The sequence below is a fragment of the Aethalodelphis obliquidens genome, unplaced genomic scaffold (assembly GCF_003676395.1).
Source record: "Aethalodelphis obliquidens isolate GAN/ISIS:26980383/991018 unplaced genomic scaffold, ASM367639v1 scaffold7, whole genome shotgun sequence".
NCBI classification, from domain to species: domain Eukaryota; kingdom Metazoa; phylum Chordata; class Mammalia; order Artiodactyla; family Delphinidae; genus Aethalodelphis; species Aethalodelphis obliquidens.
Window position 1 is genome coordinate 27,883,270 of NW_020837951.1, and position 15,045 is coordinate 27,898,314.

At 40.0% G+C, this 15,045-nt stretch overlaps 1 protein-coding gene across 6 annotated transcripts in view; it reads left to right on the forward strand.

Moving 5' to 3' along the window:
* ABCA1 (ATP binding cassette subfamily A member 1) overlaps positions 1-13,044 on the forward strand; it is a 182,231-nt gene extending 169,187 nt beyond the window's left edge. For all 6 annotated transcript variants that reach the window (XM_027105324.1, XM_027105327.1, XM_027105323.1 and 3 more), the window contains 11 exons: positions 785-908; positions 2,272-2,401; positions 2,671-2,791; positions 3,997-4,059; positions 4,675-4,781; positions 6,990-7,131; positions 7,531-7,665; positions 8,668-8,771; positions 9,383-9,475; positions 10,135-10,378; positions 11,004-13,044. In XM_027105324.1, coding sequence (XP_026961125.1) covers positions 785-908; positions 2,272-2,401; positions 2,671-2,791; positions 3,997-4,059; positions 4,675-4,781; positions 6,990-7,131; positions 7,531-7,665; positions 8,668-8,771; positions 9,383-9,475; positions 10,135-10,378; positions 11,004-11,144 — 1,404 coding nt within the window. In that variant the 3' untranslated portion in view covers positions 11,145-13,044. The remainder of the gene's footprint in view (positions 1-784; positions 909-2,271; positions 2,402-2,670; positions 2,792-3,996; positions 4,060-4,674; positions 4,782-6,989; positions 7,132-7,530; positions 7,666-8,667; positions 8,772-9,382; positions 9,476-10,134; positions 10,379-11,003) is intronic.
* Positions 13,045-15,045: the final 2,001 nt, after the last annotated feature.

A 15,045-nucleotide genomic window follows, 5' to 3' on the forward strand; every position in this document is an offset into this window, starting at 1 on the left:
ACATGGTCTTTATTCGCGTGAACCTCTTCATGGGCGTCCATGGCAGTGTGGCACTTTGGCGCTGGAGCTCTTCACCAACAGTGTGCGATACTACCCAATTCTGTGACTCCTCTGTCAGAGAATCGGGTAGTATCTCACTAACCCTTCATGATGGAGCTTGAATGTGAAGCTTTCCTTACCTACCTTATGGGAGGTGCTCTGTCTTCCCTGTGCTCCCAAAGCCCACACAGTTCATGCCTCCAGTACAACACATCCAAGTATGTAGTAATTTCCCGTTTCCATGTTTCTTTTCCTCAGAGTAGAGACTAGACTGTTTCTTATTAATCTCTGCCTCTCCTGTGCCCTGCCACAGTGCATCCAGCACATAGCAACTTACTCAGTTGTTGGGTATTTGGCCACTGCTGGATTGATGTATTCGAGAAGAATTTTTTAAACTCCAACAAAATCCTGAAACTGAAGTATTGACCCAGACATGAGCAATTTGCTTTCAAAATGCTAAGCAAATACCTTATGATGGATTAGCTTCTGATTAAATATAATCATGTTTCTAAGCTTTGCTCATATTTCTCCCATACTCATAGCATTATTCCAGCTTTTCTAAAGAGCAAAATTTTATTACATTATATATCATCCTCTGTGGCTACTGCTGTTTATTGGTATCTGAATTCAAAGGTTCAGTTTGACCTCAGGGAATCAAATTTTTTTTTCACTTCCATATTTTAGACTTTGGTAAATTTTTAGCCTGAATCACGAAAGACAGTCTCTCTCTGTCTTATTTTTTTAGAAGCTGAATAACATCAATGATATCCTGAAGTCGGTGTTCTTGATCTTCCCACATTTTTGCCTGGGACGGGGGCTCATTGACATGGTGAAAAACCAGGCAATGGCTGATGCCTTGGAAAGGTTTGGTGAGTGACAGTAGTGGCTGTAGGATGTTTTAATAGAGATGGCAGTCTGCATGGGCCTTGGTACTTTGGCCTTTGTTTTGGAAAGAGGGTGGTGACTGGGCACAGGACTTCACTGATAGGGCTCATGTCAGTACAGCTGGTTGTGCCATGGGTCATGTGACACAACCATTTGTCTGAAAGATGAGACAGTAATTTTGGAGGTGAGGAAATATTGGCTTAAGCTTGGACCCAGTGCCTGATACCACTGGTGGTGTTTGCCAGAGTCATTGGAAAAGTCAGACCACAGCTTTGAGAATTAGATACAGGCCAGAGAATCAGAAGGAAAGATGCAAACTTTGGCTCTATTGGGAAAATCATGGACCTGCAGATGGGGTCATATATTACCTTTTACACAGTCTATAAAAAGGTGATTTACTGCAGCTCTTTCTACATTTAGAGTCTTTAAATTTGTTTCTCCTGTGGCCACATTACTATTCTTTATTGACTGGCTCATATAGTTAGATGGGCCATGTTATTTAATGGGCGTAGAAGAGGGACTTCTTTTAAACTTGGAGGTACAAGGAGATATATAAGGATTTTAAGGGATATTTACATAAAACCAGATGAGTTGAGTCACCAGGTTACATTATATGCTATTGAATGGGGCATCTTTTAAACGTGCTTTCTAATCTTTCTTAGTGAAGCTTATAATTTGTTAAAATACTGACCCTAAAAATTACCCTGGATTGTTTGCCTTTTTACAAAGGATTTTTGGCATGTCTCATTAAAATGGAAACATTAGGGACTTCCCTGGTGGTGCAGCGGTTAAGAATCCAGCTGCCAGTGCAGGGGACACGGGTTCGATCCCTGGTCCAGGAAGATCCCACATGCTGTGGGGCAACTAAGCCTGGGCACCACAACTACTGAGCCTGCGTGCTGCAACTACTGAAGCCCACGCGCCTAGAGCACGTGCTCCGCAACGAGAAGCCACTGCAATGAGAAGCCCGTGCACTGCAACAAAGAGTAGCCCCTGCTCACCACAACTAGAGATAGCCTGTGCATAGCAATGAAGACCCAACGCAGCCAAAAAAATAAAAATAATAATAATAAATAAATCTTAAAAAAATGGAAACATTAGATTTCTTAGATGAAGTTACAGTTCAAATACATGTTATCTCTGAAATTCTGATTGATACTGTTTCACAGTATGTTTCCCCAAAACCTTACCCTAAATCAGATTTGGAAAGTGGTGACTCCCTTATTTTTTCCTCCTGGCCACGGGCCATAAACATTGGTATTTCTAGGAATGTAGGCCTGAATTTGAGGAAGGGCCATGGTCTCTGGTGCCTCCATTCTGACTGGATCTCTGCATTGTGTCTACCAGGGGAGAATCGCTTTGTCTCGCCGCTGTCTTGGGACTTGGTGGGACGAAACCTCTTCGCCATGGCCGTGGAAGGGGTGGTGTTCTTCCTCATCACTGTGTTGATCCAGTACCGATTCTTCATCAGGCCCAGGTGAGCTTTCTCTCAGAACTCACAGAGCGCCTGGTTGATGGTCACGGAGGAGGAACACAGGGAAATACTCACCGGTGGTGGTTGGATTGACTTGAACTCAAAGCAGATAATCAAACTGATTTTCCTAATGTGGGCATCTCCCGGCCCCCAACACTGCCGACAACTCTGGAGTATGGATTTTACAGGACTGCTTTGGAAACTGGGTCTTTGACTTAGAAAATTACTTGAAAAGTTGATTTGGTTTTGTTTCTTAATTTTTTCCCCCTAAGACCTGTAAAGGCAAAGCTTCTTCCTCTGAATGATGAGGATGAAGATGTGAGGAGGGAGAGACAGAGAATTCTTGATGGTGGAGGACAGAATGACATCTTGGAAGTCAAGGAGCTGACTAAGGTGAGGCAATGAGGACAGGCTATGACAACTTGTCTTCAATTTTTTCAGCTTTATATGTTGGAAACTAGCATTTTGCTGACTCAATAAAAAGAGCATGCTTCCTAAAGTGTGCATCTATACCAAGTTTCTGTCAATTTAATTTTATTTAAAATACACTATGGGGACTTCTTTTTTTTTTTTTTTTTTTTGAATGGGCCCTGGTTTCCTCATACTTTTTTTTTTATTTTTTTTTATTTTTTAAACATCTTTATTGGAGTATAATTGCTTTACAATGGTATGTTAGTTTCAGCTTCACAACAAAATGAATCAGTTATATATATACATATGTTCCCATATCTCTTCCCGCTTGCGTCTCCCTCCCTCCCACCCTCCCTATCCCACCCCTCCAGGCGATCCTACTGAAAATAATTATACTGTGAATTCTCATTCTTGAGTATATTTGTTTTTCACACATTTATGCATTAGTTATTAAAACATCTAATATTGTGTATCGAGGCAAAGCTGAAGTTGATAGAATAATGATTGATTTTGAGTTTCATGGTCCAAAAAGCTGGTAAATCTCCATTGCTGGGCTTCCCTGGTGGCGCAGTGGTTGAAAGTCCACCTGCCGATGCAGGGGACACGGGTTCGAGCCCCGGTCTGGGAAGATCCCACATGCCGCAGAGCAGCTGGGCCCGTGAGGCATGGCCGCTGGGCCTGCGCGTCCGGAGCCTGTGCTCTGCAACGGGAGAGGCCACAACAGTGAGAGGCCCGCGCAACGCAAAAAAAAAAATCTCCATTGCTTAAGAAGAGGGTCTGTTTCAGCCCTTTCTAGGTGCCAGAATCCCAACAAATTCACTTTTTTGTAATCTGTTCAATATTTGCAATGTTTTTTTACCCTGTAAAATTTAGTTTTTAAAATATCTACAGTGTCTTTACATATTAAATGAAAATTATATAAATATTAATGACCAATATATTTTTTAAAAGTCTGACGTTAGATTAAAAAATAAAAAGAAATTCACTTGTATTTTGAGCTTCAGGGTCATTCAGAAGCCAGTTGCCACAGAGACAGACCAAGGCTTTAGCACATCACATGTGTGACTTAGTCTTATCGAGGAGTCTTATTTTGTGGTGTGTTTAGGTCATAATTCCCTCTTCCACAGTCGCCTGGGACAGCTGTGAGTCACTGCAGCTCATGAATTTTTGCATTTTGTTTGTTGCAGGTATATAGAAGGAAGAGGAAACCTGCTGTCGACAGGATTTGCATTGGCATTCCTCCTGGTGAGGTAAAGACACTGTCCGCCTTGTGTTTGCCCCTATTAATTCAGACTGTCTCTACTGCAATCAAACAATAATGTCTGTAAGGGGTTAAAAGTGGTTTTAAAAGGCTTCTCCATTTATGTCTGTGTGGAGCAATCCATCATTGAAAGGATGGGGGCCCCATATATAAGCAATTTTGGATAATCTCAGACAATGTAAGAAAAGTATACAATCCAAAATGTGATTTTGTGATCCATTCCAGGTGATAATGAAATTCAAATAGATTTTAAAAGATAGATTTTCTCCTTTCTCGTTTATGTGTATATTCTTGTATGCCCTTTAGCCAGATTAGATGGTGAAATTTGACTTGTTGGCTTTCATTACTGTTTTTCACACATTAACTTTGGTCTTAACCTGACGACTCAAATGATATTTACAAATACACCCACACTTTCATTATAAAACATATGTTTAAATATCTATATGATTTCTTAAAACCAAGAAAATAGTTGACTCTTCATTAAGAATGATGTTTTAGGATCATGTTACATGAAAATGAAGCGGAGGTGACTATTTTATAAGGGTCATTTATATTCACATTTTTAGTAGTTTACTTATACAACTTACCCAATCTTTTTCAGTGCTTTGGACTTCTAGGTGTCAATGGGGCTGGGAAATCATCAACTTTCAAGATGTTAACAGGAGATACCAGTGTTACCAGAGGAGATGCTTTTCTTAACAAAAACAGGTGAGAAAAGAAGTCTGTGTTTCGCCACAGACTTTTTTTAAACTTTATTTAAATGAATATGTTGTTATTTTTCTGATTATAACAGTACTCTGTAGTTTCTAAAAATGTTGAAATATAGTAAAACTGTAAAGAAGAAATTAAAAGTCATCCATAATCCCAGTACCTGGAGATAACTACTATTTACATTTCATTTTAGTCTCACTCTTTTTTTATAACAGCTTTATTCAGGTATGATTTACATGCCGTACAATTTACTTGTTTTAAGAGTACAACAAATGACTTTTAGGCAATTTACAGAATTGTGCAACCATTATCACAATACAATTTTAGAACATTCCCATCACCCCAAATCTCTCTACTTTATATACACATATAAATATATTATAAAATTGACATCATACTACATCTAGATTTTTAAATTAGTTCTTTTGTTGTTAATGACTGTATTATTGTATATAATACAATATATACTGGTTACGTATTCTAAGATGTAGAAATTTTGCCACATAAAATGCATCTATGTACATGTACCTATAGTTTATTTCACCAATTCCTTATTGTTAGGCATTTGTTTCTGTTTTTCATTAAATGTGTCCTTGTATTCATCTTGATTGTTTCCTCAGGGAAAATTCCTACAAGATAAAAGGTTATCTATATACTTGCTAAGTTGCCCTCGCTAAAGGGTGTGCCAACTGTTGGTGTCACCGTGGGCTATTATCCGAGAGTGCACAGATCACTAAGTAGTCTGATCGTAAGGGGTACACTACCCTTTAGAGTCCTGTTGGGCAATGTTACACTCGAGCACTCGAAATATGTGGGACTTCTCTGGGCTTTTTATATTGGAGAGACGGTACAAGGCAGTGGCTTTCAAACTCTTTGATCATGACCCACAATACCAAAGTCAATACATTTTACCTCTCAACCGAGTAAATACACAAAAACACATAAACAGGCATATAGCTTAAATAAAAGTTTTGTAAAACATTACCTACTCTTCCTTCTTGCAGTGCACTCTGATATTTCTTATTCTACCATCTACCACACCATTTACAAAATACTGGCTGTGACCCGCTAAATATATTTCACAACGTACAATTTGGACAAGGGGCTGCTAGCCAATAAAATTGAAAAGAGCAAGGAACTTAATGTACTCATGGCTCTCCTCTGCATCTTACACGTTTTTTCAGTAGCAGTGTAAAGGAGGTTTAAGAGAACAGAATTTCTAGAATAGTTGGCCTAAGGCTACACACCTGCTTTCCCCGTCTTGTTCCTAGTACCAGTATTGCAGCAATGGCAGCAATAACTGGCCCAAACTAAGGTTCGTCACAGTGCCTGGTTCTGAGAGCTGGTGTGGGCAGTGTAGCTGTGAGGTCCAGGCACAGGGTCTGTGAGCGCCTCAATCATAGTTCTGGAAAAGGCTGGATCTGGGAGTACTAATTTATATGCAGAGAGGAATGAATACTGCTGATGGGCCAAACTCGTGGTTGTCCAGAGGTGGCTAAGGTGCAGCTATCAGCCTGGATGTGACAGAGCTTTCTCCTACATTAGGGATCCTTAACCCGAGAATGGCTTCATAGGGCCTAAAAACTGCCCCCACCAATATATGTCAAATTGTGTCTGTAGGTATATTTTTTGTTGTCATCAGATTCTCAGAGGGTCTGTGATCAAAAAAACCTTCAAAACCAGGAGGATTCCTGGGTTGAGTATTTAGTGGGACCAGGGGGTCTGGATCATGTTATGTGTGAGTCAATGTATGGGCAGCAAAAAGCAGAGGAAGTCACAGTGAGTTGCTGAGCCTCCTCTGACGTGAACGGAGCAACAGAGCACATGGTGCATATGACTGGGCCACAGAATCAAGTCAGGGATGGACACTTAGTGTTAAAGTCCCGGGATAGTGTGACTCAGGCTGTTGATAAAGGTGGTGCCACAGCTGGGATGGACTTGGGAATTCTGCAATGGGACTGAGCCTGCAGATTGAGGTGCTGGGGGAGCCAGGTACAAGGACTGGGCAAGGTATAGGCCAGAACCCTGACTTCCAGGAGGGGCTGGCATCCTGGGGGCAGAAAGGCTGTTCCTTCACGCTATAGCAGGTGTGCTCACTGGTGTGTTGGTCGTGCGCAAGCACTCTTTATAGGGATATTAGGCAAGATGGTCTGATCAGAGTATCTAAATGCTTAAAAACCTGACCAGTTTTGTTTTTCTTTGCAGTATCTTATCGAACATCCACGAAGTACATCAGAACATGGGCTATTGCCCTCAGTTCGATGCCATCACAGAGCTGCTGACTGGAAGAGAGCACGTGGAGTTCTTTGCGCTCTTGAGAGGCGTCCCGGAGAGAGAAGTCGGCAAGGTACCGTGGGCACCGGAAAGCCAGCCTGTCTCCCTTGGCGTCCTAACAGTGTACCTTACGTCTGTGACCTTCACACATGACCATCGGCTTCAGGCTGTTCTTCCTTGTGGATGCAGCAATGTGAAGTGCTGGCTCTTCGCAGCTCCTTTCAGGGTGGGAGGCCGTGGTGGCGGTGGGACAGGGATAGTTGAACTGCCTCACACCGGCGGACAGAGAGGGAGTGCTGCTCCCACCCACGCGAGTCCCTGCCTCCCTGCTGCTGGTTCCTCCACACTTGCCAGGTCGTGATGGTATAGAATCTGGTCCTACTCAGTGAAAGAGTTTTCATATGCAAGTGTAAGAAAGCATGATAAAATTCCCAAACCCAACAAAGGTCAAGACGCTTTTTATCACCCTTAGGTTGGTGAGTGGGCAATTCGGAAACTGGGCCTCGTGAAGTATGGAGAAAAACATGCTGGGGACTATAGCGGAGGCAACAAGCGCAAGCTCTCGACGGCCATGGCTTTGATTGGCGGGCCTCCTGTGGTGTTTCTGGTGAGTGTGACTGTGAATGGGAAACTTTGTCCTGGCCTGAATGGAAGACACCTCTTTTCTAAAGTCCTCGATGTCCAGGCCGTGCATGGCTGGCTTGGCAATGGCCAGCCCCCCTCCCCCGATGAGGAACAGCAGGGCAGCCTCAGAGAACCAGAGGGAAGCTCTGTCGCCCCTCTCCTTGACACACATTGGGGTGGCTCTGACATGCCCTCAGATGCTCCAAAGGAGGAGATACTCCAGAGACCTTGTTTCTCTAGCATGGAGAAGCCCAACAGGTGCAGCTGAGGCTGGGTGTGTGATTTGACCTTTCTCTGGACCATACTATATGCCATCTATGTGTTCATCCCCTGAAGACTGAGAGTGTGGATACAGCTTCAGAATCCCCAAGGTAGCACCTGGGTCATAGTTCCTTACATACAGATAAATGGAAAACAGAAGGTCAGACTGACAGTGGCCCTTGACCCTTTTTCTTCTGTAGAGGAGAAGAGCACTGAAGTTATTACAGGAAGAAGCCTTGGACTGAGGCTTTAAAGTTATCCAGACTATTTGGATTTGTTTCTCTAAAACTAGCAAGTACAGTATAACAGGCTAAGCCAGAGTGAACTAGAATTAAAAAAAAAGAAAAGAAAAGGAATTTTACCCAAACCTTAAACTGACTTCAGTATCAGACAAAAATAATTTTTAGTATATACTTGTCAGTCATGAAAAGATGGTTGAAACTAAAAGACTTTTCCCCTTCCCTTTCTGTTTATTTGGAGAAATTTCATTTCATAAAAAATTAGAGTTTTCTACTTCAGTGATGCATGTAAAAGTGAACTGGTTGCAAACAGTATGAAATATTCTTGTATGTAAGGTCTGGTTCTTTGGTCCATCAGGAAATAAATAGAATGGTAAGTTAAAACTTAGGCTATTTCAGAGATGCTTCTGAATTTAAAACCAAACCTATCTTTGATTTTTTTTTTTTCCCAGCACATAATAGGGCTTACTTTATTCTAATTACAGGATGAACCGACCACAGGCATGGACCCCAAAGCCCGGCGATTCTTGTGGAATTGTGCCTTAAGTATCATCAAGGAAGGGAGATCAGTAGTGCTTACATCTCATAGGTCTGTAGTGAAGACTTAGCTTGGCTTTTTTGTTGCATAACTTTTAAGTTTTCCAAGTACTATATATGATCATTGTATAAAAAAATAGAAAACACAAAAAGGCAAATGGAAAAAAAAATTATGATCACCTGACATTGCATCACTAGGAGACAACTATTACTGTCATCAGGCCATATATCTTTGCAGAGTTTCCCTATGCAAATCTATACACAGTGTATATGTTTTTTACAAACAAAAATGCAAGCTTTAGCATATATACTAAGTTCTTTTTCCCTTAACAATACTGAGAACATTATTCCAAGTCAGTTAATTTAGATGTGTCATCATTTCTCATAGCTATTAGTGAACAGTATTCCATTAGGATATACCCTGATTTATTTAACCATTCCTCTTTTGTGTAGACATTTGGATCATTTCCAACTTTTTTCACGATTATAAACGGCATGGCAGTGAACAGCGTTTTCCCTCCATCTTCATGTATTTGTAACAGGATGCAATTACACCCCAGGAAGCTGGGGATCTGTTTCTTTGAAATGCCAAATGACATGGTGATGTTCTGATGGTTATAGGAGCATCTCTCTAAAACTAAGCCTCATTCTGTTTTCCCACAGTATGGAAGAATGTGAAGCTCTTTGCACTAGGATGGCAATTATGGTCAATGGGCGGTTCAGGTGTCTTGGCAGTGTCCAACATCTGAAAAATAGGTAACAAAGATAGTTTCTTTGGGATCCCACATACTGAGAAATCGTGTATTTATTCTTTTGTGAGTGTATACATGGTGGATCTAAAATAAAGGGAAATAAACTGAACAAGATGGTATAGTGGAAAGAATGAGGACTTTGAAGTCAAACAGAGCTGCGTGCAAATTCTGTCTTTACCTTTTATGGGTTGTATGCACTTCGGCAAGTTATTCAACCTCTCTGAGGGACAGTGTTCTAGGAATATCTACTTTCTAGCTTTGTCATAGAGTTGTAATGGGAAGATTTATATGTGCCAGTAAGGTTAGAGCATAGGCTTCAGAGTCAAGGCACAAGTTGGGTCCACACCATGGCCCTACCATTTCTGAGCTACATACCATGAGCAAGTGACTAACACTCTCGGTTTCAATTTCTCTGTAACATCTGACAGACCTCACAGGTCTAGGTGAGGATTAAATGAAGTCATGTCTAAAGCCCTCGGCAAGGCAGCTCACATAGAATAGGTATTCAGTACGTGACCACTGGTTCCTGCTCGCTGAAACTTATTTCTGGGTCTGGCAGGGACCTCTCTCTTTCATGGCCCAAGTGGGGTTCTCAGAGTTAAATATTCTTTTGAGAAGTTTCCCGAGGGTCTTCCATTTGGACTTTCTTTTTCCTGCTTTCAGGTTTGGAGATGGTTATACCATAGTCGTACGAATAGCAGGGTCCAACCCTGACCTGAAGCCTGTCCAGGAGTTCTTTGAACTCGCCTTCCCGGGAAGCGTGCTGAAGGAGAAGCACCGGAACATGCTGCAGTACCAGCTTCCCTCTTCACTGTCTTCCCTGGCCAGGATTTTCAGCATCCTTTCCCAGAGCAAAAAGCGACTCCACATAGAAGACTACTCTGTCTCTCAGACAACACTTGACCAAGTAAGCTTAGAGTGTCAAAAACAGGTTTCCTTTTCAGGGTGAGGCTTCCTGCCGCTTCTCCACCCACTGCCCATTGTGGGCCCTATAGCACAGTATAGATGAGCTGAGCATGAACTCCTGGTCTACTACTGCTAGTTATGCTTTTTACCTAACCTCCCTGAATCTGCAGAGGGAGATGATACTACCAACTTCATAGGGTTCATGTGAGAATAAATTGTCATAATAATCATAAAAACTGCAGTTTTTTATTGAGTATCTGCCATGGGCAGGTATTATGCCAGGTGCCTTATCCCATTTAAATTAGATAACATCAGGTACTAAATAGATCCTGGCACTTAGTAGGTGTTCAGTAAATGTTAGTTTTCAACCCTCCTCCCTTTAATCAGGCCTGTATGAGTCAAAGTAAATAGATGATTGAGCAGTTGGTGATTTGGGGGGCAATAATAGAAGGTGAGTTTTTTAGGTTAATGCTTTGTCAAGTATTCCCCTCTCCCTCCCACACAAAATTTTCTAGTTAATCTATTTATTCAATCTTGTATTCTCTAATTTTCATGTGGGGAAAAATGCAACTAGAATAAAGAGAGCAAGTTAGAGCTATTTATAAAGTCCACCTTTATTTTGACAGGTATTTGTAAACTTTGCCAAGGACCAAAGTGATGATGACCACTTAAAGGACCTGTCATTACACAAAAACCAGACAGTAGTGGATGTTGCACTTCTCACATCTTTTCTGCAGGACGAGAAAGTGAAAGAAAGTTATGTATGAAGAAACCTGTTCATACAGGGTGGCTAGAAGAAAGGAGGAACTAGACTTTCCTTTGCACTATGTGAAGTGTTCCAGAGGGAAGAGCTGGAAGATTTTGTGGGAAGAGGTAAACTGGATACTGTACTGATACTATTCAATGCAATGCAATTCAATGCAATGAAAACAAAATTCCATTACAAGGGCAGTGCCTTTGTAGCCTATGTCTCGTATGGCTCTCGAGTGAGAAAGACTTGAATTTAGTTTATTACCTTATACTTATGTGAAACTCTAGTATGGAACCCAGTGGACATATGGGTTTGACATACTTTTTTGTTCCTTTGTATTCTAACTGGGGTTGCAACAATAATTCATCAAGTAATCATGGCCAGTGATTGTTTATCAAAATCAAAAGGCATCCTCCGTGCCAAGCCAGGAGACTGGTTTCCCGGTGACACAGCCAGTGCCAGCCGGCAATGAGTGCGCCGGAATTACTAATGCCAAGTTGCTCAGAAAGCCCGAAGCACCATGGTGTGTCATACACACTTTTGTGAAAGCTGCTCTACTCAGAGTCTGTTGACATCATCAAATATCGGGTGACAAAATGGTTCCATGTGTGGGGAAAGTCCTGCTTTGATTCCCTCTTTGATGAGCTGCTTTGATGGTGGTGACATGCAAATTGCAACATGCAAATTGCATGGTAACATGCAAGAGTGAGACTTGGTTTCGTTGTTATCCTTGCTTGGAACCATGAGTCTCCGAGGCTATCTTTCTGGGACTCTTTAAGTATACTTAGATCCTGGTTAAGAAGCAAAGAATCAGCAACCGCATTGTTGGGGCCACAGGCTGTGGAAGCCAGGGCATGGGATGAAGAGGATGATGCGTTCAAACCAAGGGAGGCCTGTGTCCATGTGTCCTGCTTGTCTGCTAACACGGTACAGTGCATCTCAAGATCTTGTTGCTTGATACAAGCATAGTATTATTTCTGGCTTTTTGGATTAATCTAGAATATGAAAAGATGGAGTTGTATTTTGAGAAAAATCTTTGTACTTTTAATGTTATTTGGAATTGTAAGTTCTGTCAGTGACTTCTGAAACCTTAGAATGGCCTCTTTGTAGAACCCTGTGGCACAGAGGAGTATGGCCACACTGCCACGCTAGCTTTATTTTTTCATGTAAGTTTGCGAATGGATCATCTAATGCCTAGTGACTAGAAAACAGTGTGATGGCCAAGATCTCATGACAACATTGTATTTAAGTTTCTTTAAGATCGTTTAGAATACTTTTAGTATCAGTGCATTAATCAAGTATTTTTTGAGTGTATGTTATAACTGAGTATGGATGGATGCAGTGAGGAGATATTAAGTCTCAGTAGATTTCCTGTGCCATGTTTGTCAGCTAACTGGTTTACAAATACAGGTTTTGTTGTGGTTGTGGGAACCCACTGAAAGAATATTGGGCAGCCCACTTTTTGAAAATAGCAACAATGCAAAAGCCAAGAAAGTTTAAATGTCATAAGGATCACAAGACTATATAACGAATACTTTCACAGAGAAGACGGCTGGCTTCAAAGCTTGTTGAATAACATAAAACTGTGCTTATGGCATTTAGTACCTTCGAATAATTGACTTTGAAAATCTCAGATACCCCATTCTGACAATCTCAAATTTGTCATCTCTTCAATCACTAACCTATCATGAAAAAAACAAAAAAAACAGAAAACAGCAAATGCCCTCACGTGAAGATTATCTCAGACTTTTCTAACCCAGTTTAATTTTTTTAGTCAGTAAATACTTGTTAAAAATAATATTGCACTAATGCTTAATGTCATCTGTCTTGAGGCAACAAAATTATGAGAGAAATACTATTTGGTAAAGTCATCTTTCAATATCATTACTAATGTCTTCTCCTTTAAAAAAAATTTAGATATTAACTCTAAAGGTACAAGATTTCAGATCTATCCAAATCTGTATTTTTTCTTTTAAAATTTACTGTATGTTATCATGCAACTTGTTGCTTGGAAAAAGAAAATGACCTTTAGGGGACTTCCCTGGTGGTCCAGTGGTTAAGACTTTACCTTCCAATGCAGGGGGTGCAGGTTCGATCCCTGGTTGGGGAGCCAAGATCCCACAGGCCTCACGGCCAAAAAACCAAAACATAAAACAGAAGCAATATTGTAACAAATTCAATAAAGACTTTAAAAATGGCCCACATCAAAAAATCTTTAAAAAAAAAAAAAAAAGAAATGAATGCCGATATTTTCTAAAATGATAAGCAAGCAATGGAGGCATTTTTCCAATAACGATTGGCATGAGCTCATATTTTATGCTATCTTTAATGATATAAAATTTATAGAATAATTGTTTCTCTGTGTTCAATATTTTTCAAAATCAAGCTTCTGTTTTCCCATTTTACTAGAATCATGTTCTAATTCTGTATTATATTAAAACCATGAGTAGCTCCTTTATTTGACTACTTCAAGGCCATGTTTTAAAATATCAAAAGACACTGTGAACTACTTTTAAAAAAATGCAACATTTCAATATAGATTTAAAGGTTCTCTTAAGCTAGAAAAAATCTACAGCTACCCATCTACTTCATTAATATTGTTACCTTTTAGCCTATCCAAACAGCAGTCTTTTAAATTTTTCTGTGTAAGCCTAATTATAGTAGAAATTTTTACAACTCTCTGCTCAGTCAGGTAAAATTTCTATATAATCCCTGTGGAAATGTAACCATGTGAGTTTCAGAAATTTTCAAAAGTGTTTAAAGATTTCGGCTTTTGCTTCTTTTGGACACCTTAAACCTTATTAACTGTGAATATGAAAAATACAAAAGAAAACAATAACAAAGCCCTCTATAGGTAAACGCCCAGCATAGGTCATTGTTAAAAAACAAATAACCAAACCTCAAACTACTGTATTTCAATATCTGTACTGAAGGCATATGCATTGTGACTATTAAATGTTGCACAGCATTCACTGTATACTAATCATTGACTAAAGGGATGTGTCTGTTTTCTTCTCGTGGTTGTATATATCAGGTAAAAATTTTTTCCAAAGAGCCATGTGTCATATTATCTTGAACCACTTTGACGCTGAGATATTAATTTCTACCCTTGTTACTATTTACTAGTAATAATATAGTGCTATAGTCATGTTGTTCTAATTCTCTTCAGAATTGTTGCATCCCTTTTTATAGAATGTTTAACCTTCCATAAGGTTTAAGTATCCTGTTCTCCCGTCTTATACCCTACGATGAAGCTATGTTTTTGTGCTTTTTCTTTACCATTGGCCCTTCATTCCAAGCACTTTATGCTGTCTGTAATGGGATCTATTTTTGCACTGGAATATCTGAGAATTGCAAAACTAGACAAAAGTTTCACAATAGATTTCTAAGTTAAATCATTTTCATTAAAAGAAAAAAAAGAAAAAAATTTTGTATTGTCAATAACTTTATATGAAGTATTAAAAAGGCATATTTCTATGTTGTAATAAGTCACGAAATAAACCTGTGACAGTTCTGTTGTGGTCTGTACTTATTTATTTTCGTGCATTCATAGCACCACCTACTGTTGGAGCTTATAAAGTCATTACAGAAGTAAGAAATGTCTGCTTATAGAAGGGAAGACGCTTGGACCAAAAGTAGAAATTTAGAAAAAACTAAATGTCCTGTTAATCACAAAAGAAAATCGAGGGGACTACTTGAAAATAAAGGGTGTTTTGCACTTTCATGGTTCAGTTTTGGTAGTAACTGATACTAAGTTTATGAGGTTTTAGATAAACTTATTTTGCTTAATGATGATGAAGCTGTAGAGATCTCTGCAAATACTCTGTAGCTAAGCCATTTAATAAAAACCTCATTACTTCATTTGGCACTAAGGAAGCTCAAAGGCAGCCTTCAGTGCTCTTTTGTTTATTCAACCA